At 48.3% G+C, this 27,953-nt stretch overlaps 1 protein-coding gene across 2 annotated transcripts; it reads right to left on the bottom strand.

Annotated features, from left to right (window-relative positions):
* Nucleotides 1-381: 381 nt before the first annotated feature.
* Nucleotides 382-27,403, bottom strand: LBH (LBH regulator of Wnt signaling pathway). Of its 2 annotated transcripts, XM_055400187.2 has the most exons (3): nucleotides 27,183-27,403; nucleotides 24,598-24,700; nucleotides 382-2,965 (listed from the first exon to the last, which is right to left on the bottom strand). In XM_055400187.2, the coding sequence occupies exons 1-3, from the start codon at nucleotides 27,206-27,208 to the stop codon at nucleotides 2,777-2,779; spliced, it is 318 nt and encodes a 105-aa protein (XP_055256162.1). In that variant the 5' UTR covers nucleotides 27,209-27,403; the 3' UTR covers nucleotides 382-2,776. The 2 variants fall into 2 exon arrangements, with proteins under 2 accessions (XP_055256162.1, XP_088697394.1); XM_088841268.1 differs by lacking the exon at nucleotides 27,183-27,403 and having other exon boundaries at nucleotides 24,598-24,750.
* Nucleotides 27,404-27,953: the final 550 nt, after the last annotated feature.

The following is a 27,953-nucleotide window of genomic DNA, read 5'->3' as shown; positions in this document are numbered from 1 at the left end:
GTCTGACTGGTAGCAACCCCATGGACTGCAGCTTACCAGGCTCCTCCGTCCATGGGATTTTCTAGGCAAGAGTACTGGAGTGGCTTGCCATTGCCTTCTCCCTGTGGGGGGTAGGATGCAGGTATTTGTAACTTTTTAGAGCTCTGCTGGTGATTCTGATATGCATCCAGAGTTAGAACCACTAGTGTAGAAGAAAAAAGCTGCTTTCATTCAACCAGCTGATAAAAACCATGAATGCGTTCATCCCAGAAAGGCCAACAGGTGAGATACATAAGGATCCTCACATGGGGCGGCTATGCTGAACTCAGCCTCCTGCGAGAGTAGCTCCTACGTTCTGTCAGTTCCAACGGAGCAGCAAGAAAAAAAGAAACCAGACCAGAATGGAAAGCATTTTCAAACTTTATTTACAACTGTCACAGTGACAAAAAGTAGTTTGAAAAAAAAAAAAAATGCTAGTTTCTCCCTGAGCCTCAAAAAAGAACAGATAGAAGTTACAGGAGGTTCATCTTACAACAGGCATTTTTACTGAAATACTAGGGTTGATTTTTTCCCCCCAATAGGATCAGTTAGAAATACACACAAGTTACTTTAAAAAAAAAAAAAAAGAGGAGGCCAGACGGGAGCTCAGCCACTTATTCAAGAGCAGCTGGGTCCCCACAGCAGGCTCACCGCTGAGGGTCCTGACTTAAGCTGTCAGCCCCTGGCCTGCTCAGACTCCACGTGGTCATACAAAGGGATCTAGCGACCAGCAAAAAATAATAAACCACCCCCATAAACACACATATACACAAAGCAGATTTGTTATGCAGTTTACAAGCACGTTCCCATCACATGGCAAGACTAGGACAGATGATACAGGGGAGCATGAGACGGGGACACAGAAACACGGGATTTTCAAAGGCAAGACCCCACCCACGGAGGGAGGCATGGGATGAGAACTGCAGCTGTGAGGGGTGAGAGGAATGGGGAAAGGCTCCCTGCGGCTGAAACAGGAGGAGAGGGAGAACAAGAGAGAGAGAGAAAAGCTCCCTTGCAGGGCCGGCTGCAGGCCTCTCCCACTTGCCCGAGGAGCTGGAAGAAGTTATTGCCATCGGTGTGTGCAACATGAACAGACAACACAGAGGGTGGGGGCAGAGGGGCGAGGGGATGAGCATCGGCTGCCCAGAACCAAGTCCTGCTGATACAAGTTAGCCACGCTGGTCCTCCCGCCCCAGCATTCCCCAGAGCCACACTAACCTTGAGGTATTAAGTACAAGTCTACACATATGACCCAACCCAAGGGGCTCAGCCTGGACGGCCTGGGGCCCTGAGGGGACGAGGTGGGTGTCTCAATTGGCTACGTTCAGCCCCAGGGAGGGACCTGAGCTCACTTCTTGGCTGCACAGTCCTGCTCTGAGATAGAGATGTGTGAAGAGTTTCGTTCTGCAATCTCTGCAGCTCCAGATAGTTCTTAACTATGATAAGAAGCTCTAAGTCCAGGTTAGCTTTCTCTGCAACTATAGCCCTTGCAGGGGTCAAGTGGGAAGGGATGCGACTCCCTCCCCACGCCACCCACCCTCTGCATCCAGGAACACCAGGGAAGAAGCCCAGGATCTCATGACACCCTTGAGTTTCAAATTCCATCCCTGGGCTGCCTGTCACCGCCATCCACAACTCCCAGGCTCTGCCAGCTCTCAGGACCTGCCTTAACGCTCACTTCCCAATGAGAAACAGAGAAAGTCTCCCCTGCTGGCTGCTCAGCCCCCACTGGAAAAAGAAGCCAAGATCCCACGTGGGAGTGGGTACTGCGGCTGGTCATGCTGGCTCGAACCCATGGCCAGGCTAGCAGCCACCCAAAAGGCTGTGCTGGGGCTGGGAGGGTGGGGATCAGGAGGAGGAAGGGCCAGCCCTGGGGGGAGGCCCTGGCATGCTGTGCCTCCACCCAGAGGGAGAGCAAGTCTGGGGAGAGCAGCGGGGGATGGACCTCGGTGTCCAAGCATCGATCTCGGCCCTCCAACAAGGGCGGGAAACAAGCTATTTCCAAAAGGGCTAGGGTGAGGGGCAAAGAGGATAAATCAGGGGAACGCTCGAAAGTGCAGCCTCTCAAAAAACCTCCAGATCACAGCGGGCAGGTGTACCTGCCAGGGCCCGAGGGGAGGGTCTGGAGAAGGAACCAGGAGACTTTTCTCTTTCCTGGCATCACCGCTGGCTGGCTCTGCGAGAAACCAGGCTCCACGGCTCTCCTTCACCTGCCTCCCATTACAGACCAACACGCCCGAAATAAAAACAAAGGTGGGCAGTGGGCAAAACTAGGGAGAGATGAAAACTTTGTGGGGTGATGTCTCAGTAGCCAGAGTGCGTGCTGCTGGCCGCATTTCTCTGTTCAATGTTTTCTTTCAAATGTGTATTTTCTCTTTCATCTCCTGTTTGTTTTTCTTGCCCCAGATGCCCTCCCCCGGAGCCCACTGGAGTCCCAGGGCTGCCCCCAGCCCGCCTGAGTTCAGATAATGATCTCCAAGACACCCGCCTCCCCGCACCCCACCCTTGCTCTAAGAAGCTTCCTTTCTCAAAGGCCTGGCACGTAGTCGGTGAGGGCTCCGCTGCCCGACATCTCAAAAAAGGAAAAGAAAAGAAAAGAAAACCAACTCAGTGATTTGCAGGTGCAGAACGGAAGCCATCATCTGACGTGTGCAGAACTGCAGTGGCTCACACACGCTCTCCTTCCATGGTAGTGGGAAAGAACACAGTTCAGGTACAGAGGCTGTCTGGTGTGACCCCGAGGGAGCCGGCGTGGACTCTACTGCTCCTTGTTTTCACTTGCTGTTTCTTCACAGTTGTCCTGCGCGTCCTCCTGGACCAAGAACTCCTCGGGGGGCCACCGGAGCTCCCCACTCTCCACCTCCCCCTCTGTGGGCTCCACCACGATGGACGGCAGACGGTCCTTCAGTTTGCAGCAGCGGTCAAAGTCTGATGGGTCAGGGAAGATCTGAAATAAAAGCAGAGAACTAAGTCACGTTCACGTGCAGGACTGAGCCCCCACTGTACACCAGGGACCATGCTATCCCCTGGGAACACTGCGGAGCATCGGGGAGGGGCCAGGGAGCAAACTCCAGGGCAACAGAGGAAATCAGCCCTTAGCCAACTAATCGTGAAGCTGAAGGCTTTCATGACAGTGCTACCAAATTGGTGTTTGTCCTTTTTGGTTTTGTTTTCAGATAAAAGAACTCGAGATCATGTCCTCCACAGTAAGTCACATCTCCAATTGTGGCAAGCATTTTAACTAAAAGTACAATGCATACAACAGGTGCCACAACAGCAAATTCCTCCCAGGATAATTATCAGCACTTGATGTGAGCCAGATACCAGGTATTCTATGTAGGTCATTTGCATCCAACACAGTGATGTTGAAACATAGGTGCTGCTAATGCCACTCAGGAGATACCTGGAGAAGGAGGGTGCCCAAATCATTCAGCCTGGAAATGTGCAGCAGTAGAATGGGATTCAAACCCTAGTCTGTTTGACTCCCAAGTCTGTGCCCAATACCACCTGCCCCTTAAGGAGACAGGTTCTAATCTCACTGTAGCTGTGAAGTTGAAGTCAAATCAGAGTTGAATGCATGGCCCCCGACACGGGCATGTGGGAACACAATCCCAGGCTCCTTTTCTACCTACCTGTGAACAACCCCTGGCTCCATGATAGCAAGGAGATCAAACCAGTCAGTCCTAAAGGAAATCAACCCTGAATATTCATTGGAAGGACTGACGCTGAAGCTGAAGCTCCAATTGGCCACCTGATGTGAAGAACTGACTCATTGGAAAAGACCCTGATGCTGGGAAAGATTGAGGGCAGGAGGAGGAGGGAGTGACAGTGGATGAGATGGTTGGATGGCATCACTGACTCAATGGACTTGAGTTTGAGCAAATTCCAGGAGATAGTGAAGGACAGGGAAGCCTGGCATGCTGCAGTCTGTGGGGTTCCAAAGAGTCGGACAAAGCTGAGTGACTGAACAACACCCACCTTGACAATTCTATACCTGAAAGAGTCTACTTCTCTTTCCAAAGTCCTGTACAAGGTTCCTTTTTCTAAGTCTAGTATGTGTCTTGCCCAGAGCCAGGGGAAACCCTAAACTAGGCTATAAAATCTAGGCTCTGTGGCTTCCCTTTGCGCATGCTGCCCTGTGACTACAGATGACCCAATTCTTTGCCCAGCAGCTTAAGTGCTTAATCCCAAGGGCTGCTGGTCCCCTGCCACACACAGCCCTCGGGGACACACCAGAGAGCTGGAGAGAAGAGACTATCTGGGCTGCTGGGGCTTACAGAATCACACAGCACCTATAAGGTCATCTCTTCCCAACCTGTCCTTTTAATAGATACGGAAACTGAGGCCCAGAGGGGTCAGGAGACTTGCTCAGGGTCACACAGCTTGTTCATGGCAAAAGAAAGGAAAGTGAAACAAGGAGGGGGGTGGAGACACATTTGAAGAGAACCTGGGGGGCTCCCTGTGCCTTTCTCTGTTCCTTGGAGGTACTAAGGGCTCTCCTAGAACCTCAGGCCTTCCCGACTTCTGGGGTGTGATGAGGGTGCCCAGTCTCACTGTACCCGACCCCACGAAGTGTGGTCCCATCAAGTCCCTGACATGTCAGAGGCCCTCGTGGGGCTTCTGGTAATCATGGGCCTCAACACAACCTCCCCAATCCCTGCAGAAGAGTGATTATTAACCATTTATCCAATAAAGCCCTATTGCTGGGGATTAAGTCTTAAGCCAGCTGCACAACCAGGCATCATTAAAGATTTAACAAGGCTTATAAAAAGTATCCTAATGGCAGCCAGGAGGAAAACAAGGCAGGGAGGGGCTTGGCTGGGGGTGGTGGTGAAGGGAGGCGTGGGGAAAGATGACCCCCACCACAGGCTTCCTCTTCCCGAGGCAGCCAGCCCTGCAGGTCTGCCCCTGGACTGGGCTGTGACTAGACTCCAGTGCCGAGCAGGGAGAAGGTCACAGGGCTTACTTGGGCCCCTCCTCATTTCTCTCATGTGGAGCTGGAGCCCCTCCCTGCGAGGGGGAACCAGATGCCCTTCCGAGCACAAGCCTTGGGCATGAGTGAGGGGGACCCCACGAGTGGAAAGTATGCTACGGTTAACAAAGCTCTTTCAGACATCACCTGCCTTAGGCCTTACTGCCACCACACCACATACCACACCCCCCAACCAGGAGCAGAGGGACCCTGGGACTCTGAGGACCATAAGGAAGAGCCAGGATTCAAACCAGATCTGCTGTTTTTAGCACCTGCATCTTCTGAACAATGAATGGATTACAATGGGCCAACACGCCCATTTCCTGGAAAGGGATGGTGGGTAAGACCCTGGGCTTTAATGGCCCATCTGGCAGTTCAGGCCCCAAGATGACCACCTGGGCAGACAGGTCCAGAAGATGAACTGTCAAGTGTGGACAGTTGTTCTACATCTTCAAGGACAGAGCTGCGAAATACCAGGAGGGGATGGACACCAGGCCCAGGACAGCCCTGGACCCCTGCCTCTACCCTCTGACCTCAAGCCTGGGGCTGTACCTGTGCTGTGACTCCCCGGCTGAGAGAGGTGGTGACCGGCTTCTAATTATAGTCACCCATGCTGAGGAAAAGCCGAAGGGACACACAGCAGCAAGGCTAACAAAAGGAAGAGAAGGACAACAAGGAAAGGGCATGTGGTGGAGAGCATGTGATTTCGCTCTGAGCTGGGAGGGGGTCTCTCATTAAAAGTAGGGAAAATGTGAAGATAAGGATGATGTTGCTGATGATGGAAGATATGGCAGGCACATCTGCTGAGCAGAATCGCAGATCACAATAATCCTCTGAAGTATGCAGTGGTGTGATCACTATTTATAGATGAGAAAACTGAAGCACACAGAGGGCAACTGACTCACTCAAGGCCACAGAGCTAGGAAGTGGCTGAACGGGGACCCAAACTCAGACCCACAGGACTTCAAAAGAGGCGCCCGTTTGATAACACAAAGGGTCAAGCCACAGACTTCAGGTTCTCACTATGTCCTTGACATCACCTGTCCAACCCTACCTAACCAAGACCTCTCAACCGCCTGGGCCTGAGTTTCTCCATTTAAGAAGTGAAGTGGCCTCTGGTCTCACTGAACGTGGACGTGAAGTTGCTCAGTTGTGTCCGACTCTTTGCGACCCCATGGACTGTAGCCTACCAGGCTCCTCAGTCCATGAAATTTTCCAGGCAAGAGTACTGGAATGGGTTGCCATTTCATTCTTCAGGGGATCTTCCCAACCCAGGGATCGAACCCAGGTCTCCCGCACTGTAGGCAGACACTTTACCATCTGAGCCACCAGGGCTGGTCTTACTAGATGGATACAAATCCTGGGCAAATACAAAGATGATAAAATGCTTTGAGGACATATGTTAAATTCAAATTGGAATGTCCTCTTTGGAGCAGTTTCAACAGGACTATGGTAAGTATTCAACCTCCAAGCAAGAGGCAGCAATACTAACACAATAATTAAAATAACTCCAAACAATTTCATACCAGGAGCCGCACAATTAAGTCTTTTAAGTCCCTGGGGGAAGTCTGAGCATTGAACTTCTGATACTGCTTAGTTGCCAGAGAACTTTGCTCCCTGAATTGCTCAGAGCAGGCGCCATGGGGAAAAAAAAAAAAAATTTAACAAAGCCTGTTAATTACGTTTAAAAAAAAATCACTATAATAATCTAACCTTCCCATCAGAGATTATATTTTATTATCAGATAATACCAATTTATGTCTCTGAAAATTGTAGCTCTCTCCAAAGACAAACAGAACGCACCCAGAACCAAACAGCTTCTCATTTCCTCACATCCAGACAGAAAGCCTTGCAAAGCATAGCTGAGTATTTTGCCAGTACAATCTTACCTCTGACAGCTGCCTAAGAGGCTGACCCCAAGGAGGTCAAGATTTTTCCACTAAGTCATGCTTTTTAATCATCTAGGCAGCAGAAAAATGAGAGGTTGCAACGGCAATTTGATGGGGTGGGGAAGGCAGTGGAAAAAAGGACTCAAGTCAGACTTGCCAAGCACATGACAGGTAGGGCTGGGGCGGCAGGCCAGGCCAGCATGCTGTTTGCCTGCAGGAACTGGCAAGGGATAAACCAATTGCCCCTGTTCCAGAAAGAAAAGGCTTCTGGCTAAACCTCTTACCTCAAAGCGCCCCTTCTCCCTGGACTGGGGAAGGGGAAAAGCTCCTTTACTCTTCTCTCTGCAGCAAAGGCTGCCCTCCAAGAAGTCCGTAAAGGACGATGGGGAGGCTCTGAGAGGTACTTCCCACCCTTACACTCCAGGCAGGACAGGTCAATACGCATCCCTCACAGCTGGAATTCTCTCAGCCCTGCCCCTTGCTCTGTCCACCAAGACTGCACTCCATAACCAGCTGTCCCCTTGGCTGCCAAGACCAATGGCTTGGATGAAACGAAGAGACACCAAGTTCCCTTCTTTGCACACGAAGTCTTGGCAATCACATGCACCAAGAACATCCCAGGCCCCACCTGTCTCACTGTGGAGGAACAGCAGGCATTCCAAACTTGATAATGGTGAATTTCATAAGGGACATTTCTTCAAAGGCATCCTTTGCCAGGTGGTCTCCAATCCCAACAGCCTCTGACATTTTGAAACTCAAATGAGTTCACTTGAAAGGTCAGAGACGCTTTAGGACCTTCAAGGAACAAATGATCTGCGAGCTGTAGTTTGGATGCTGGATTTTCTGCCTGTGTATATTGGAGCTGTCCAATAGCACAGTATATTGGAATATGTTTCCCACAACAATGGAAATGTTTTCTACTCGCACTGTCCAACGGCACCAGCCACATGCGGCTCTTAAGCACTTGAATTGAGGCTAAGTTTTTAAAATTTCCTTTAATTTTTATTAATATAAACATATGAAATATGTAAAGTCAAGTAAATATAAATTGCAACACAAGTAAATGGTTAAATATGAGTTAAATACAGTGGAAGTAGGACTGTCCGGGAAAGCTCAGGATGTTTGGCTGATGGGCTGACATGGGCTGCCTCAGAGCAGGGAAATCTGGGGTTGAAGGTGAGCTCCTGGAGATGAGGAATTAGTCAGCAGGCTTTTGTTGAAAGTATAAAAGTTGCCGGTCAGACAGCTCCCATTTCACCCACGCAAGGGAACTGAAAGGTAATACCCAAGCTCCAAAGGCCCGAAATTTGGGGGCCTAGCTATCAATTGTCTGCCTCTAAGCCAGGTGACCTAAACCTGGTTGCTTCTGGGGTGGGAGAGGAGAGAGATGCCTGGCACCTAGGATGGAAAATGTGAGTGATTCTGGTTGGAGCAGCTCCCCCTCCGCCACCCCACCATGTACACTCATCCCTCAGCCATCACCCCGACAAACAACCACAACCCGAGCTGGCCACAAACAGGGCGGAGGCCTCGGCAAAGAGTTGAAAGATGCTAATAAGGGAAAGTGGACACCAGCAGTAGAGGAGATGAAAGGCGGTTAACTAGACACAAAGGGCTAATCACCAGTTCTGCAAGCTGAGATCCAGGGAGCTTGGCCATCCGGTTCCTCTTTGCTGGAGAGGAGTAGAAGGAAGAGGCATGTTGGGTAGGAGGGGGAGGGGGGATAGAGCCTGAGATGAATACCAAGGCCCTGAGAGGGATCTGCCTGAGCATCCAGAACCACACAGTGAGCCTCTTACCTCCCTGAAGGGGGAAAAAAAAATCAACCTCAGACCTGCGATGGAAAATCTTCACTCCTGCAGGTAGACCAGGAGTCTGAAAGATCTGGCTTTTCCCTAGTCCCTGAATCTTATTATCTCTATGACTGGGGTCAAGTCATTTTAATTTCCCTGAGCTTCAGCTGCCTCCCAAGTAAAATGAGGAAGGAGTTCCCACTCTTACAGTATTGTTGGAAGGATTACATGATGCTTCAGATTGAGTGCCAGCATGGCACCCAATAGGCTCAAAGACGTGGAGGCCCACCCCCTCCTTTCCTCATTTATAAATTGGCATTAATGCTCATTCCCATCTTACAGGGCTTTGGAGAGAACTAAATACAGCTATGTGTGAACATGTTCTGTAAATTTTAAATTCCTAATGATGGTTATTAGGTAAAGCTGGGGTCCCCAGGGAACATTTAGAGTGAGGGATTGGAAAGTCTGCGGCTGTGGCTTGGGACAGGAGGAAATCAGCAGCACTCCTGGGCTTGTGCTCACAAATTCTAGGCCAGGTTCTTTGGAGAAATGGTTGTGACTTCATCACTTCCTCCCCAGTGCCTCTCTTTTCCCAGGGCATGAGTTAGGCCAGCTGGAATGAAAGCCACTGCCTGGTCCAGATCCTGGCCTTTCAGTGGAAGCCCCTGCAGCTAGAAGTCTCCAGATTATGCATCCTTCCCTCCCTCCCCCAGCCTACTCCCAGGTCCTGCTGCCCAGGTTTCTAATTTTTCCTGGAGAACAACAATGGATTGGCCTTGTGTGTTTATTCCTCCCTAGGAGGGGCTGGTTTATAACAATGGGCAGATCTCTACCAGCATCCTGCTCTGCCAAAGGCTGAGTGAATGAGAGGCAGCTAATTAAAAAAAAAAGTACACCCTGCTTCATCATCACTTGCATGTTACTGACTTTTCAAAGTGAAATGTGGCCGGTTAAGAACAGGAAGAGGTAGAGCTTAGGGGCACAGTGGCCACTGGTGGATGCAGGGGACAAGGAAGAACAATCGCCCATCTCCACTGGGATGCTAGTGATCTCATTCTCCAGCCTTAAGACTCACCTCGCTCGGGTCTCCCCTGGACGGGCTTACGGAATAGCCACCTCACCCTCTCCTACCCTTTCCTGGTGTCTCTAATCCTAAAGGAGACTTGCGCAGAGATCTGGGGCTTCATAACAACGGTTGGATCTCCTTCCTCTGGATTAAAGATGCGTAAGCCTCTAGCCTTGAAACTTAAAAGAAAAGGAAATCCTCTGGATAAACACCATCTTTCATAAACATCTCTCCAACACACACCCATCCTGCAAGTCAAGAGTTCCAAATTCCAATTAATTAGCACTAATTGCTGCTGATAATTCTGGGTCCACTGAGCTGATGGGGCTTTCGGAATATTAAAGAATGTCTCTCAAAGTTGTCCAGGGTGGTAAGAAAACACGGCAGCTATCTGGCATAGCATGATTTCACATACCCACATCCCATTGTGTCTATCGTTATTGCCCTTTGAAAAGAAGACAAGCTTCTCAGTCATCTCAGGGTTTGGGGAATGGCCTCTCTGTCTCTCCCATTTGTTCTACCCAAGTATTCCACTGCCACACACCCCCTTTCTCAGAAGGCCAAGACTGACAGGGCTGCTGTTTCCAACCATTTCCTCACTCTTTGTTTTAGAGACAAAAATCTTGACTATTTGGCCTGGTCCATAGCCTTTGGAGAAGGAAATGGCAACCCACTCCAGTGTTCTTGCCTGGAGAATCCCAGGGACGGGGGAGCCTGGTGGGCTTCCGTCTATGGGGTCACACAGAGTCAGACACGACTGAAGTGACTTAGCAGCAGCAGCAGTAGCAGCCATAGCCTTCTTGTCTGGGGCTCTGCTACTACATGGCTTCCAAACTCATCACTGGATGGAAACAACTTTCAGGTCTCTAAGGACTTGCTCACAGCCCAGCTCCAGGGCCTCTGCTTGGCCTTCAGTCATCAGCACCTTTGCCGCACACTACGAGGCCAGCCTGCCTCAGGCCTCACACTCTCTCATTATCTTGCTCGGGTTTGCCTGACCTGTCTAACCTCACCTTCCGTGTGCCCTCTCTGGACTCAGAGTCCCCCTAGGTTTTTCTCTGGACTCAAGGCGGCTTTCTGGCTTCAACTGCCCATCTTAGACTGAGGATTCCCCAGTCCACGGCTATCCATCCCTTTCCACCATCTGTGAAAAGTGTCCACTTGGATGACATCCATCACCTCCCACTCACCTTCTCCCAAAGTGAGGTCATCAGCTAATGCATGTCTTTAAAAGTTTTCTGCCCCCTCCCAAACAGGAAGCTTGTAGGTCCAATAAAAGAGATCTGGAGATTTTAGTTGATCATAACTACAGTGTTGATGCAAAAACCCTGACAGAAACAGGGCTACGTTCCTAGAGGTCTGCTCCTCTCATGGAGCTCATCTGCACCGTCTACACTGAGGTGCCCTGCTGCGGCCCTTTGATCTCTGTTCAGTCTAGAGCAGTGGTTCTCAAAGCTCAATTCCTCAGGCCCTTTCAGGGAGAGAGTGTCCATGGAGTTAAAATACTTTCTTCATAATCCTAAGCTGCTCCTTGGCTTTTTTCTCATGTTGATACCTGCACTAACAGTATGAAAAACAACAGTGGGTGAAGCTTCTGGTGCAGGTGGCTCCAATGGTAAACAGTCTGCTGCAATGCGGAGACCCGGATCCAATCCCTGGGTCAGGACGATCCCTTGGAAAAGGAAATGGCTATCCTCTCCAGTATTCCAAGCCTGTAGAATTCCTTGGACAGAGGAGCCTGGCGGGCTGTAAGTCCACAGAGTTGCAAAGAGCTGGACACAACTGAGTGACTAATACTAACATGATACAAGAATTAATGATGGCAGTAGCAGCAAACTGGTAGTCAATGTATTCTTCACCGCCCCCCACTCACAATGAAAACAAAATTCTCCATGTCCTTGATGAAGCGGTAAAGATGAATTTTTATTAAATATTGATTCTTTAAGTACATGTTTTTTAATACACTATGCAAAGTTGCTGCTGCTGCTGCTAAGTCGCTTCAGTCATGTCCGACTCTGTGCAACCCCATAGACGGCAGCCCACCAGGTTCCCCCGTCCCTGGGATTCTCCAGGCAAGAACACTGGAGTGGGTTGCCATTTCCTTCTCCAATGCATGAAAGTGAAAAGTGAAAGTGAAGTCGCTCAGTCCTGTCTGACTCTTAGCGACCCCATGGACTACAGCCTACCAGGCTGAGAAAGGGGGTGTGTGGCAGTGGGACACTTGGGTAGAACAAATGGGAGCAACAGAGAGGCCATTCCCCAAACCCTGAGATGACTGAGAAGCTTGTCTTCTTTTCAAAGGGCAATAACGATAAACACAATGGGATGTGGGTATGTGAAATCATCCTATGCCAGATAGCTGCAGTGTTTTCTTACCACCCTGGAGAACTTTGAGAGACACAACAGTTGTCTCACAGAAAAACACTTATGGGATTGAGTTGCAAGCTGAACTAGCTACTTTTTTCCATGGAACACCATTTCAGTTGAAAGAATTACTGACCAACAAACCATGGTTATTCAGACTTGGATATTTGGCAGACATAAGACTGGTATTTCAAAGAAAACGTCTGAGGATGTTTGTTACCAATGGTGAAAACTGAGGTCTCAAGCAAAAATTCGAATTTTGGAAAACTTGTATCAGCCATCATAAACTTGACAGTTTCCTATCACTTGAAGAATTTCTGATGAGACCAGTGGAGATATTAACTAATGTGATTTTTTTTAATATTATGTAACAAAATGTATTAACATTTGGAAGATCTGCATAACTTGGTGAACCTATATTTTCCAAATGATCAGTACATCAGGTTGTGAAACCAAGCATGGGTAAAAGAGTCATTAAAAGTGCAAGATAGACTAATGAATTTTATGTAAAAGTACAGAAAGTTCACTGATAAGGTTTCAGATTCCACATTACCACTAACCTTCAAGAAACTACCACTTATTCAGTTTTGCCAAAATATCAAAGAAAAATATATGAAAAGATTATTAAAATATTTCTTCCTTTTCTAAGGACATATCTGCATAGGCCAGATTTCTTTCATTGACTTTAATCCACACATATCAAATCACAATAAATTGAAGGCTCTAGCTGTTTTCTGTTAAGCCAGATATCAAACAGATTTGAAAAAATTGTGAACATTTTTCTTTGTTTTAGAAAATATATTTACTTTTATTAAAATCATTAGTTATATTAATTAATGGTTTTAATTGTTATTTTAAAGGAGTTAATAAATAATAAAAATTTTAAACACTCTCTTAATGTCAAAAGATATAACCCACATAAACAAATGTATCTCTGGGGGTCCTAAATAATTTTTAGGAATGTAAAAGAGACTATGATTAAAAGTTTGAAAGCCAATGGCCTAGAGAAAAAAATACCTTCATAAAGATGACTGTATAAGTCAAGGTTGAAGGATAGTATGTTTTAAAACTGGAAAAGACTTAAGGGAAACATAAAAGGTACCTTCAAATAATTGAAAGGCTGACATCAAGTATAAGAGAGAGATGTTTTTTAACTCCAGGGGCCAACTAAGACTAGGATGGAGGATTTCACCTCATTATATAACATTTTAACAAAAATGATAGAATCAACTCTCTCCATGACACATGGGGGAAGGCAAGGCCCAAAGAGATGCTGGGAGTCACCTGAGATGACGTAGTCAGTGGCAAAGCCAAGCTTAGAGACCAGTTGTCCAGATTCATAGTCTAAGCCCTGCTGTGCTGAGAGGTTCTGAGCTCCATATCACTGCTGCTGCTGCTGCCACTAAGTTGCATCAGTCGTGTCCGACTCTGTGCAACCCCATAGACGGCAGCCCACCAGGCTCCCCCTTCCCTGGGATTCTCCAGGCAAGAACACTGGAGTGGGTTGCCATTTCCTCCTCTAATGCGTGAAAGTGAAAAGTGAAAGTGAAGTCGCTCAGTCGTGTCCGACTCTTAGTGACCCCACGGACTGCAGCCCACCAGGCCCCTCCGTCCATGGGATTTTCCAGGCAAGAGGACTGGAGTGGGGAGCCATTGCCTTCTCCGTCCATATCACTAACAGTGTCCAAAGAACATGGAGGTGACCCAATGTCATGCTACTGGCATGAGAGCATCCCCACATCTGACAGACTGGTCCAAGTCTCAAAGGTGGTCCAGTCTCCCCCACCCCATCAGAGATGCTACAGTACCACAGTTTTGATCCCAAGGAGAATATCTATATCCATGATCTCCAAATATGGTATATACTTTGAAAGAATTTTGAAAAATTGTCTCCTTTCACACCTTTTAAAACTGACACCTAAAACTTCTGCTATATTATAAACACCACCATTTAAAAAAAATACTTTTATGCTACTCTTTTAAATGTGCACTCAATGGCTTATAAACACCATAGCAATTTGATAGCAACCATCACCTATTTAAAAAAACCTCATGAACAAGCTCTTAAGTCAAATCATATTCCTTTCTCTACTTGAAAATGTATGTCCATTCTACTGCTCCATAGAAGTTGTTGATCTTAATATATTTTCCTGTTTGAAAGTTTTTAGTCATTAGTTTTTTCATACTTCTCAGGAATAATATGTCTTTATTGCATATAAGGGGCTTCCTGGTGGCTCAGAGGTTAAAGCATCTGCCTCCAATGCGGGAGACCTGGGTTCGATCCCTGGGTCGGGAAGATCCCCTGGAGAAGGAAACTGTAACCCACTCCAGTATTCTTGCCTGGAGAATCCCATGGACGGAGAAGCCTGGTAGGCTACAGTCCACGGGGTCGCAAAGAGTCGGACACGACTGAGGGACGGAACGGATTGCATATAAAGTGACTTTTAATGTTTTTATGTCCTGTGACCTTAAGGTTTAAAAAAAAATTCTGGATTGTCTTATTGCAGCTGTTAGTATATAACTGATCAATAAACATACCACAAATAATTATTAAAGACAAAGGCAATTTTTCATTGGTTTCCTATAAACAAGTGGGACTTATGAAGCTTTTTAGACAGTAACATTTTTAAATGGTCCATTTGTTGGATGCCCCTAAAGTTTCCACAAGCTGGGGAAGCACCTTAAAAGACTCAAGTTGGTGAGAAGCAGGTCCTCTTACAGAGAGGATGGAGGGCAATCTTGACTAGAAGGGTAGGAAAAGAAAACTGGTGAGATCTGTCTTCAGGAAACACAGTTTTAGACAGCAACAGAGGGAAGCCAAAGATGTGGAAAGTGATTTTTCCCCAAATGCTTTCTGCTGTCACATCCCTTGGAAAGTTTCAACCCCAGGGCCAGCTGTCCTCTGGTTTTAACACTTTGCTGAAACAAGACATGGTGTATACACACATTTATTAAGAAGTAATTTGGCATTAAAACCTCCAATATTAGGGTGCCAAGGAAAACAGCCAAAAATATTTCTGATATGGCTTTAACTGCTGTATCCAAGGGGCCAAATGAAAAACACACACACACACACAGAAATCATAATTTAGTATTAACTGATCTTTAAGAATGCTTCCATCTAAGAGTATATCTTCAATTCTGGAAGAAAACAATTCCTTCATGGTGACAACAATGACACCAGCCACAGGAAGTCAGGCACCACCATTGTCACTCTTTCCTGTCCACACAAACTGTGGCTCAATTACATTTTTTTCTTTACTCGCTTGTCCAAAACATAAAAAAAAAAAAGTTCTATCACTGCATAAATGGAAAACTAGTATTACTTATCATAGATGGCAACCATAAAATACACTAACACTTTCAAAGTTTGTCTGTATAACACTTACATTAACTTTGTAAACCATCAGGCATATGGGGGCCCTACTGGAATGTTGGCCTAGGCTATCTTTGATGCAGGAGTCTTGCAGTGTTGTTGGATGGAAGGCCCTTGAACACTGGCCCAAGACTTCTATTATGTTCAGATCGACTTCTAAGAGCCCAGCGTATCCTTGATTCCAGGGAAGCTATATTTCTTTTTTTCTGACTTTTATATTGAAATATAGCTGATTAACAATGTTGTGACAGTTTCAGGTAGACAGCAAATGGACTCAGCCACACATATACATGTATCCATTCTCCCCCAAACTCCTCTCCCATCCAGGCTGCCACATAATGTTGAGCACAGTAGGGGAAGCAATATTTCTAAACCATGACCATTCTATCAGCCAGACCTGAAACCCCAGGAAAACCCAGAGGGTTCAGGGGACTAAACATGGATCTGCCCAACCTTCGATGGTCTCCAAACCAAGGCAACTTCCCCAATCTTCCTCAAGATCACACAGTGCTCCAACGTCCTTAACAAAGGAGATAAAGAGGGGAATCGCCAACTCATATACATTCATGATCCATAAAGCATGTCAACATATCCACTATAGGACAAGAATGTCGCTGGCTATTTTAGAATGCTGGCTAAATGGTATCTAAACATCATTAACTGCTATCATCTCTGCTCAAAATAAGCAATTAATAAACTAGAGGAAGATGTACAGCATCTCTCAAACACTTTAAAATAATCAAACACCTTTCTGACTCTCTCCACAAAGCCCCTCCATCATCCTACCTGCATAGAGTTTATACCCCCAGAGATTCTATTTGCTAAAGTTTTCAATGCTGGGAGATGGGATATTATGCTAAACTCTTGTTTTCTGTTTTTAAGGTAATATATAATCAAGAACTTAATGATGTTAAATCTCTTTGATTCAGTAATTCTATTTACAGGAATTTCTGGAAACGAATCAGACCTGTGCAGAGATTTGTGTAAAATGATGTTCAAAGCAGTTTTCTCTGTAAGAACAAAATATGCCACAACCTAAACATTCAGTAATAAGTGGTACATAACACAACGAAATGTCATTTTACAAAGAAAACCAAATAACAGGAACACAGTCACAATATCATACAAAATGAAAAAAGACTCACTAGATTCACTCTAGCACACACAGTATTTCCTCAGTTTTATTTTTTAATAAAAATAAATATAAAACTAGAAGTAAACATACCAAAATGTTTCAGTGATGGGAATGTGGGCATTTAAAAAGAATTGATGCTTTTGAACTGTGGTGCTGGAGAAGACTCTTGAGAGTCCCTTGGACTGCAAGGAGATCCAACCAGTCCATTCTAAAGGAGATCAATCCTGGCTGTTCATTGGAAGGACTGATGCTAAAGCTGAAGCTCCAATACTTTGGCCACCTCATGCGTCGAGTTGACTCACTGGAAAAGAGTCTGATGCTAGGAAGGATTGGGGTTGGGAGGAGACGGGGACGACAGAGAATGAGATGGCTGGATGGCATCACCGACTCAATGGACATGAGTTTGAGTGAACTCCAGGAGTTGGTAATGGACAGGGAGGCCTGGCGTGCTGTGATTCATGAGGTCGCAAAGAGTTGGACATGACTGAGCGACTGAACTGAACTGAAAATTTCCTTTGTACTTCTCTATATTTCTCTAAATTTCTAGAAGGAATTAGTATCACCTTTATAAATTATAACACAGACACTGTTACACCTTTTGACTTAGAAATTCTACTTCTAAGACCCTATTCTAAGAAAGAATATAAACTACAAACATAGATTTATATCTAAAATTATATATAAATTATCATATTTATAAAATAAAAATGTATACAATCTAAAAAAACTAAACAATTGGAGAATGGTAAAAAAAATCATGTTGTAACTTTATGATAAAATATCATACAGCTATTAAAATGCTGGCTTTGAGGCATTTTTAAGATAAGTTATGATAATGTGATGCTGATGATTTACATACCATTAAGTGAAAAAGCAGAACACAATTCAGTATCTTGGGCACAAAAAAATACAAGTGTCATGGAAAAGAAAGGAAAAGATGCTAAAATGCTAGCAGTTGCAATTTGTGCATGGTCAGATTATGGTGACTTGGAAAAAAAACTTTAAAGAAGAAAATAAAAATTCCACAGTGGGCATGTGTTACTTTAAAAATTTGAAAAGTAAGTATAAGAATAATAAAATATATACTTTACCAGTGAAAATGTGAAATTACTCAGAAAGGAGGGAAGGAAAAGAAAGTTTTCCTATAGTTATAGAATTTTGATCTAAAATAACTTCTATTAACATTCTGCCATCTGCCATTTTGGTCATAAGTGAGTGTGTAAGTGTGACCATGTGTGTGAGAGTTCATGTAAGTGGATGTGACTGTGTGTGCGCGTGTGCGCGCGTGCACTCGTGTAGGCATCTCAGGCTCAGTCCCCGGGAATCAGCGGCTAAGCCTGGTGCTGCCCACACATACTTGCCTGCTGAAAAATTAGAGCTGACACATAGGGCTGTGTCTGGAGAAAATGTTTAGGAATCTGGGGAAATCAAGGATTCCTCTCAAATCCAGAGATGTCTCAAGCTCTACAAAGTAAAGACAGAAGATGAATTCAAGGCACACCAATTAATTCTGCCTGGGAACTACCTTCAGGTTCAAGTTAGGAGAGTCAGACCTAGAGACACCCCCCCACACACACATACACACACTGGACTGAGGTTTGTGACTGCTCTTCTTGCTCAGGGCAATTCTCCTGATGGTGAGAGATCTGGAACCTTCCTTCCTATTGGCTCCAATACAATCCCTGGCTGAGTTATAGACAGTCAGTGTCACTTCAGCTAAATGTTTGAGTGTTTCTTCTATACAATTTATGTAAAAGGAGCTTTTCACAGTGCAAGGCAATTAATTCTAGCAGAGAGGGGGCTGAGGGAGCTCCCAAACTTCCCTTGAGGTCAAAACAGTCTAGAGAAACTTTTGGCAAATTTTAATTCTGTTTCTAAGACACATCTGTGCAACAAAGGGCTCTCCTTCAGTCAAGGAGTGAGGAGTAGACACAAGATTTGATTGACTGACAAAGATCCTCCTGAGCTGGGCTCAGGGACAAGAGAAGGCAGGTGGCGAGATGAGAGATGGCTGAGGGGACCCCAAGGCTGTGAGATTGCAAAGAAGTGAAGCCCAGGCAGCTCCGATCCCTGTGTGAATGAGGGCCTGTCTTCATCCTGAGAGGATTATTTCAGGACTTGGGCCTGAGAGATCATTTCAGGACATTCACTAGACACCCAGGAATAGCTCTTGGCTCCAGTCACAAGATTCGCCACCCAAACTCATCCCTTTTCCTCATGGTACAATCCTCCTCTCTATCCAACCTGGGAGACTAGGTCAGCGTAGAGAAAAATGCTGACCCTCTGAGAACCCATGCCATGGGGTAGCCAAGGTGGAGAAAGTATTCTCAGCTCAGGAAAGGGAGAGAAGAAGTGGCCAATCAATCACACAGCATCCAGTAAACAACTATTTGCCAGACTCTGCGCCCAGCACTGTGGGAACAAAGAGCCATCTAAGACACAGACCCTGGGCCTGGAGAGTGATGAACACACCACCGCTTGAGAGGCCTCAGGCCTAACACAGGCCCTTTGAGAGAAGGCCGGGTTGCATGGCTCCAGTGTGTGTCACGTTGGCTGGGGAAGTGAAGCAAGCTTGTTCTGTCCCTGGCGGTGCTACAGACTCACTGTTGTGACCACGGTGTGTGTGTTGTTGGGGGGAGCCCCCGTGGGAATAAGTCCAGCCTTCTGCAGGCTCTCACCCAGGGGCATTCCAAAACAGTGAATGCCGTGTGTGTGTGTCAAGGCCTTGGGCATGGAAGGAAGGTGCTGGATGCCCCACACAAAGCAGACATGACCTGAACACTGACGTGACCTGGGCGCTGGCTCAGAAAGGCAGCACGTGCAGACTCAGGCCCAGTGCTGCTCAAAGAAACAGACTCCCTCTGCTTCTGAACCTTGTGGCTCTAGTTGCCTTGTTCTGTCTCATGTTATTATGAATTGTACCAAGCAGGGAGTGGAGTGGACGGGGTAGGGATAGGAGAGAGAAAACATGCTGGGATTCCAGGAATATGTCATGTTCATGGCTGGACGTCTCTTGCCAAGTGCTTTGGAATTTTAGCTTTATGTCCCTCCAGGGACAACTGAGGCTTTTTAAGTCTGATGTGAAAGATGATTTCCTGGTGACCAGGGGACTTCTGTGTGCCTGCTCAGCCAGGGCTCCCAAACTCCTGAGAACCATGCGGGGGTACTGCAGCTGGGGGTAACCAATAACACAGGGGCGCCAGGAGGAGGAGACAAAGGGGGCTGATGACACGCCTGGAGTGGCTTTGTGAGCAGGGGCTTGAGGGAAACAGAGCAGAGACACACGCAGGAACCCCAGCCCGTCACAGATTTCTACACCTGCACCTACACAGGAAGGAACAGGAGAGCCAGGCTCGGGGGTCTCATCAAGAAAGGCTCAGTAGTGAAGAGCAAGCGTTTCTGAGCTGCTGCCTGATTGTAGAGGTTCAACTGAGCCTGCTCTTTGAGACAGGAGTTGCTGCTTCTGATGAAGAGGGAGGAGGGGGAGGAAAGGGAGTTGGCTAATGCTGGCCTTGGAGATGGAAGAGACAGAGAAAGTCTGTCCCAGGAGGGGCCAGGTCCCAGCCAGCCCGGTGCTTCAGACCTGTCCTAATGCAGAGCTGAAAGAGAGGCTCAGACTGCAAGAAGCAAATGACAGGACTGTGGCAGGAAAAGGTCACCCACCACTGTCCCTCCTCCCTGTCCTACAAAAGCCAGGACATCCCTCCCTCCCGTCTCGGGAAACGCAGGGGAAGATGCAGGAAAGCTCTCAGCGCTGAAGATCAAAGGGAAAGCCCAGAACACGAGGCACTGTGGTGCATACAGAATTAGTGCTCTAGTTCACGGCGCATCCTCCCTGGCTTCCCTGAGAAGGAGGGGAGTCTGCTGCTGCTCTGACTGGTGGGTGGACATCAAATGGTAGGAGCATGAGACCAAGAACAGTAGGAGGAATACGGGCGGCCGGAGAAGGACAGTGTGCTGACCAGAGAGGAATTTCAAGAGCCTAGGAAGGATAAAAGTTATCAGATCTTGGTCCAGCTGCTTGAGAGGGGACAGATTTAAATGAAGACAGAAGAGCCAAATCTCTGTCTAGAACTCAGCAAGGGGGATTAAAAACTGTAGAAGCCTCAGCAAGCTGTGCTGGGGAAGCTGGGTGGCCAGGCCAAAATGCACAGCCTTTGGGTTGCAGCAACATCCATGACCAGAGGCGAACACCCAGGACTCTGCCCTATTCAGGGCCCAGACCAACTCAGGCACAGCACAGAAGACCCAGTCTGAGAGGCATTCCAAAATGTCATAATCTAGTGGGGCTGCGGGGAGCCTGCAAGGCAGCCACTGACCTGCTTCCCTGAATTAGAGAAAGTAGGAAGGCATTAGGCAAACACCCCTATCCATCTATTCATCGGGCCAGAGAACAAGAAGCTGACAGATGCAGTGTGGAGAGGGAGCTGCAGCCCAGCAGGGACAGAACCCCATCCTTCTGAAGACCCTCCCACTCAGCCCCCTGTGTGCTGGCCACCACTTACATCCCTGCCCAAAATACTCTACTTCTATTAACCATTTATTCACCCACCTGGGAGGGTGTCATAATTCATGCCAAGTGAGGCAGCAGATGTGGATCGCACATATTGAATTGACTCTCTAAGTAAATGTTAAGATAAAACAGGGTACTGGCTCTGTCAATTTTTATACGTGCTCCTAAAACAGCACTAACTCCCTAAGCACAAGAGATAGGGCTTCCCCAAATCTCTCAGGGGATAAAAGGATATCTATCTGAGCCTGTGTATGGGATGCAGGTTTGATCCTTGGATGGCAAAGGTCCCCTGGAGGAGGAAACAGCAACCCACTTCAGTATTCTTGCCTGGAGAATCCACATGGACAGAGGAGCCTGGTGGGCTACAGTCCATGGGGTCGCAAAGCATCAGACATGACTGAGCAGAGAGAGATTTGAGGCTGAGGAGGCCCTTTAAAAATTCTAAAGCAGAAGTGCAGGTGAGCAGCTTTAGAATCAAGAGACTCAATTTTACTGAAACTACCACCATTCACTTAGTACCTGCTTTGTCAAGGCCCCAAGCCAGCAGGCACCTCAGGTTGGGGAGGGCTACTGGAAGGGTGATGGCTGATAGGCACAAAGAGGGAATAAGGCATCCTCTGGCCTTGGAGACCCGGGCAGGGAGAAGGTCAGGCAGGACCATGGCAGCATCATTTAAGCTCAAATGCCACAGGCGCTGGAGAAGAAAGATGTCACATCTGGGGCAGAGAAATCAGCAAAGCTTCGTTCTGGGGAGGTCTGGAAGGTGGGGGGAACAACTGACAAATTCCAGTGTGCCTATTTATTTTACAACCTTCTTTCAAGGTCAAACCACAAGTCTGAGATTCTGTTTCAACTGCTAAGTCGGGATTGATGTCTCCATCCCACTTTTAGTTCCTGGGAAAAGCAGGTCGCAGTAAAAGCCATGTACTATTATTACCCTCAAGAGGAATGCCAAGAACAGAGCTCAAAGCTCTGCTGCCCCCAGATTCAAGCCCAGCCTGAGCATGTACAATGGACAGACCCCAGAACTCTGGTGGGAATGTGTTTAATTGGATGGCAGTGGCTTTGAGCGGACCCAGAGAATACCGGTTATATGACAATTGTCAGACCAACTTGCTGCAGAGTCCTGAGCCTAGTACAAACAGGGGCAAGCCAAAAGTGCTGCAAAATTAGGGATGGAAGTGTCCTCTCAAAGTCCTAATTTTCTTTCAAGGCCCCAGTCTGACTTTCTCCTCCCAAGCCTTCCCATTGCCACACATCCCCAAATTGACCATAGCTTTGTAATTGCTCCACCAGATGTCCTGTATTCCAGTTATGTGCATGCTGGTCTCCCTCATAAGCCCTGGACCCTCCTCACAATGCCCAGCATAGCAGGTTATATACACCATGTGTCCAATAAATGCTGATTGGTTGAAGATAACCACCTCTCCCCTCTCTCTTCTCCAGGAAGACCTTTCCAAAATCTTGTGATGGACTGCACTGGAGTTCAAGGTAAGATATTTTGGAACTGGGCAGTAGTCTGCTTGAAGGTAGCAGGAACAGCTCTCCTGAGAGGCTGTGAAAACTGGCCCCTTAGTCTAGCACCACAAGAGAAGATCTGAGGGCCCTTTGCTTAGGCAGCATGGAGTTATCTCAGGAGCCCAGAGGCAATTTTATTTTCCTCCAGCCCGCTGCAGCCCCAGTTGAGTTGTCCTCACCCAGCACCACAGCACCTTCTTCTGTCATTACCTACTCTGTCCCTCAGATTCAACAGAGTAACCTGAAGGTCAAGAAAACAGCCCCGTAGGACCTGGCCCTTTATCCTGGGATGTGTTCAAAAGGAGATTATAGAAAGCATACATAATACATACTGACGACTGTGTCTGGAAAGGTTCTGTGATGGAAATCTGAAACCCAGAACGAAACAAACAAACAGAAAAACCCCTCACCTGTAACCACAAAGAGATTCAGTCTGATTCAGTGACTTGGAAACTGGTATCCAAAAACACCCCAGCCAGTGGGTCAGGAAACTTCTGCCCTCCCACAGGCTGTGGGGCCTTCAGTTGTCTCTGTCAGACCCACTCTGAGGGTGGAAGGTAGAAAACCAACCAGGAAAGGGTATTCCCCCCCAACCTCGAACCCCCTCAAGCCACCTGAAGACTTCTTTCCAACCAACAGAAGAGGCTTGGCCATACTGACACACAACAAAGGGGCCTTCTTGAACCTCCCAAGTGTGTCTGAGGAGACTCTTGCTGTCACCTGCCAAATTACCTTAGCCAACCTCAGCTTTCATCTCAGCTCTCTTTCATCACCCTCCCTCCATCACACCCACCCAGCTTTCTGTTTTCTCTTTCTTCACAAAAACAAACCTAGAATGGTTCTAAGGAGTGACGAGCCAGAGCAAAGTCTCAGTTCTAGCCAAGAACCAACCCTAAGGCACAGACACATGACGCACCAGAAGAGCAAGGCTTTGGAATTCGAGACCCAAGTTATCCACTCAGCCTGGGCCTGTTTCCTCATCTGTGGAACAGAACAGTAACTCCCACCTCAGAGCTATGGTCAAGACTGAACAAGTACTGCTTGTAAAGTGTATGGCCCATAGCGGCGTTCAGTTAGTATCTGCTGAATGAGCCCACCGCACCCCCATTCATTTCCCCCGTTCAGCCATGCTACACAGTTTCCAAGATCCTCTCTTAAAAACAGACTCTTTCCTCCCTCATATGTAATGACCTAGGCACTCTCCTCAGAAATCTGAAAACAGTTAACTGCCCTGAAGGTATCTGAAGGTCTCTGTAGTGGGCCAGGCACAGTGGAAAGCATATGGTAGGCCAAAAAGAGCACGGGCCAAGAATCTGAAGGCATTACTCAGACCACTGTTTTGGTCCTTATATATTCTGGATCCACCACACAAGATAATCTCTGCGCTGGATCCTGGCAATCATATCCCTGAGAGCACTACCCTTTGGGGAAAGGTCTCTTCAACTCTCAGCAGTTTGAATACTAACCCTGTTGAAATCAGTTGGTCAACCGTCAACCAGAGGAAGAGAGCAGCATTTGACACAGCAATTCCTCCACCAGACCACCCTCCTTAAGATGCCCCTCACAGAAATGTTACTACTGGCTTGCCTGAGGAGGGAAGTTCTGGTCTGAACTGACCTCCCCCTTTGCCACCATAAAGGGAAGAGTTCACAGCAGCCAGGATGACTAATTAAGAACTGGCTCACGCTTTCTGAACGCTTACTGAGTCCCAGGCACTCTGACTGCCTTAGCCATGCTATTTCATCATGTTGAATCTTCACAATTCTATGAGGTAAGAACGACTGTTGTCCCATTTTACAGATGAAGAAACTGAGGCTTATTGGCATTTGGGAACTTTCTCAAGGGCACATAGATCTTACAAACAGCACTGGGATACAGAACCAAGTCTACCACCAGCCCCAGCAAAAGCCACTAGGCTCTAAGAAGCCAGAAAGGAGCCTGTACTGAACTCACCTGGTAGGAAAGGCCATCCTTTCGGGGGTTGAGGCCAATTTCTTCCATGGATGGGGTGTTCATCATCACTTCAGTCATCTCGGCCGATCTCAGATAGTCAGGGCTGCCAAGAAACCCAGAACAAAAGTCAACAAACATACACACTTTCACATTCCTACTCTCAGGCCTTCTGCTGTTAAATCAGGAAACTGGAAGGAGAATGAGAGGTGTTCAAAACAGAACTCGCAGAAAAACAAGCTCATACCCCGAGGTAGCGCCTTACAAGCCCAGAGCACCAGGGCTCTCAAAAAAGCCCATTGTCTGAAAACCACTCTGGTAAAAACCTCCTCTTTCCTCCTCTCCTGTACTAGTCCCCACTGGCACAAAATGACTCTGAATTTTCTTTTAAGTGACAGAACTAGAAAAAAAACCAAAACAGTAAGTAGCAGAGGCCGTCTGTCTATATTAAAACCAATTCAACCCGCCTCTATTGAAAATGAATATTGCTATTACATAATGATAACAGGCCAACCTCAGGGAAACCAAGTCCAGTACTGCTGCCTTCCTAAATTTCTATGTCTCTCTAGTGTTCCTTTTTGCAAAATTTCCCACATAAAGCCCCAAGGAGTCAGCTTTCCCCAAGCTTCACATCTGCCATCCAAGCCCCTTCTCTAGCCTTTGCCACAGCAGCTGAAAGCTCACAGCTTGAAAAACATCCCCTGGATTAAAAGCCTTAAGGATGCCCAGACTCTGATTGCAAAGGAAATTTCCAGAGGGGCCAAGTTGGCCCACCAATGGCTGACATGTGAAAGTGCTTTGTACTCTGTAAGCAGGATACAAATGTTCCATTATCCTCACACAAGCCATGGACACATACAGGGTCCTGAATGTATAATGCCAAATAGCACATACCAAAGTCAACGTACTTGCTACACAACACTCAACATTTTCACCATCATGCCTTTATACATGGTTAAAAACAAAAAGTAGGGTAGGCTTTAGAAAGACCACAGCTAAGGAAACAGGGGTACCAAACTCATCTTCATTTTACAGTTTTTACGTAGTGTAGAAATGGCACTGGATTTGGAAACAAAAGCAATAGGTTCTGGTCCAAGCTAAGCCACTCAAGTGCTGTGTGATTTTGAACCAGTCATACAACCTCTCTGAGCCACAGGTGCCCTGTTAGTTACCACGATACTAATAATGCAGAGCTCACAGTTTCACAGTTATGCTCAAAATGCTCCACGGGGTGGGGGTTGCAGCACTAAAACCATGAAATGCTAATCAACTGTAAAGTGAGACCCAACCTTAATCTCTCAGGGGACAATAACCCTGATGGGCCTTGACACACATCTTGGTGACTTTTGAGTGGTCAGGGGAACATAGCCTCCAAAGGCCTTGAAAGTCTCACCCATATGGTACCTGGAGGTAGGAGGGAAGGGGGGCCCTCTGAAGAAGGGTACAGCAAGCCTCAGGGGTGAGGGAATTTTTACTGTTTTGAGAATGCCGTCTCTTTTCTAAACAGGTAGGCTGGGTTGAGGGAGGGGAGACTAAGAGGATGCTAGGCTTCTGGGTGAGTTTGAGGTCAGGGACTATGACGCCAAATTCAGTTTCCTCCTGGGTCCGGGAAAGGCTATTGCCCATCCGACTCTCGCCGGGCTCTCAGCCTGATGTCCCGGCGTTCACTCCTCTCTCGGCGCGGGGCCGAAAAGTTAAAGCAAGAAGCATGAACTTTCCGGTTTCTGAGCTGAGCAGGACTGCGCGGCGCTGGAGCCTGCGCGGCCGGGCTCTCTGCGCCCGCACCTGAGAGCGCGCTCGGGGCCGCCGGCGCTCGCCCCCTGACCGCTCTTCCTCTCCTCAGCGCAGGAAGGAAGCAGCAGCCTGCACGCAAGTCTCAGCGGCCAGGGGCTAGCTCTTCAACCAGCCGGGCGCCCGGGACGCATCCCTCCCAACCCCGATCTCAGGTCGGGTGCAAACCTCTGACTCCCGCTGCCCGGCCTGGGGGAGAGGGCGGTTCCTCCCCAGCCTCGGCCCCCAGAAAGGCGCGTCGGGTTTAGGGGCTGTGGAGAGGAAAGGGATCGAGAGTTGTAGCGAGTGATTGTGCGGCTGCTTGTGGCTTCAGCCGAGTTCCGTGTGGAGAGGGCGTTTTCCCCACCCCTCGGAGCTCTGCAAACGCGGCCGCTGCACCAGCTCAGCCTGGCGGCCGAGGGCCTCGACGCCAAGACTTGCATACAAACAAAAAGGAAACGGGGAGGGGCCGGGGAGAGCTGGAGCCCCCTGCGCCAGGCCGGGCGCGCGCCTCCTGAAGCCCTCCGCAGAGAAAGGGGTTTTATTAGCCGGGTTCAGCCCTGACCTCTGGTTCTTCTTCCACCCCACCACGACCGTACACACACCCGCCCAGCCGTCACTAAAGTGAAGGCTGCGAGTTCACTTCCTTTGTCTGGATGCTCTCAGCACCACCACCCCCACCCCCACCTAGGCAACCTTGACGTTGACTCCTGCACGGGCTTGGGCGGCTGGTTAGTGCTCGGTGCCCGCGCGCCGCCCGCTGCCCTCGCAACCCAGCCGGTAGACGGATGCCCGCCGAGAGCGCAGAAGATACTCACCAGTGAATGGGGAAATAAACAGACATGAAGTCCTAGGGGAGCCTGACCCACGCCCTTGTGATTTAAACACGGTCACTGCGTCCCGGGTAAGGATGTCAGGGGCGCAGAGAGGGGCGGCAGGCTGCCGGGTGCGGGCACTGGGCGTTCGCTGGTCCGCCTCCGGGAGACAGCCCCACTACCTGAGCGATGTTGGCAGGGCAGACGAGCTCACGGCCCCACAAAGAGCCGGGGAAGCGGTATTTATAGGGGCGGGGGCGGGGCTCGGCTCGGGGAGGCCACGCCCTCTCTCGCCCACTCCTGGAATAACGTCACCAAAATCATGAATGGCTTTAGCGCTCGCAGCTCCGGCTGGCGGCGTCTGGGGGGCGCGCTCGGCTCCGCTCCCCGAGGGCCGTGGTTTGCTGCAGCTTTCTAGCCCGGCCCCCACCCCACCACTCACACACGCAAACACGCGCGTGGACACGGGCACGCGCGCACCCGCACGCACGCACTAGGACCTGAGTTCAATGTCAACGCCGCTACCCGCTTACAATCACGCCGGCATCCGCGCCCCTCTCCCTGCACACACCCCAGGGACTTCTGGGCTGAGGACTGTAGCGTGGGGAGGGCGCCGGGGCCCGCTCTGGACATGACCGCTCCGCGGCCGCCCTGCGCTGGGGGAGGGCGCCATCCCTCAACCAGGGCCCTCTTTTGCACCCACGAGCCGTCCCCAGCCCACACCTGGGGTTCACCCCCGCTCCCCCAGATTAGGCCTTTCCCTGGCATCCTCGC

Source organism: Moschus berezovskii, chromosome 11 (genome assembly GCF_049115385.1).
Source record: "Moschus berezovskii isolate FMDL1 chromosome 11, NW_MosBer_1.0, whole genome shotgun sequence".
In the NCBI taxonomy this organism is placed as follows: Eukaryota; Metazoa; Chordata; class Mammalia; order Artiodactyla; family Moschidae; genus Moschus; species Moschus berezovskii.
Note: the sequence above shows the minus strand (reverse complement) of the source record. Positions and strands in the feature narration are given on the sequence as shown.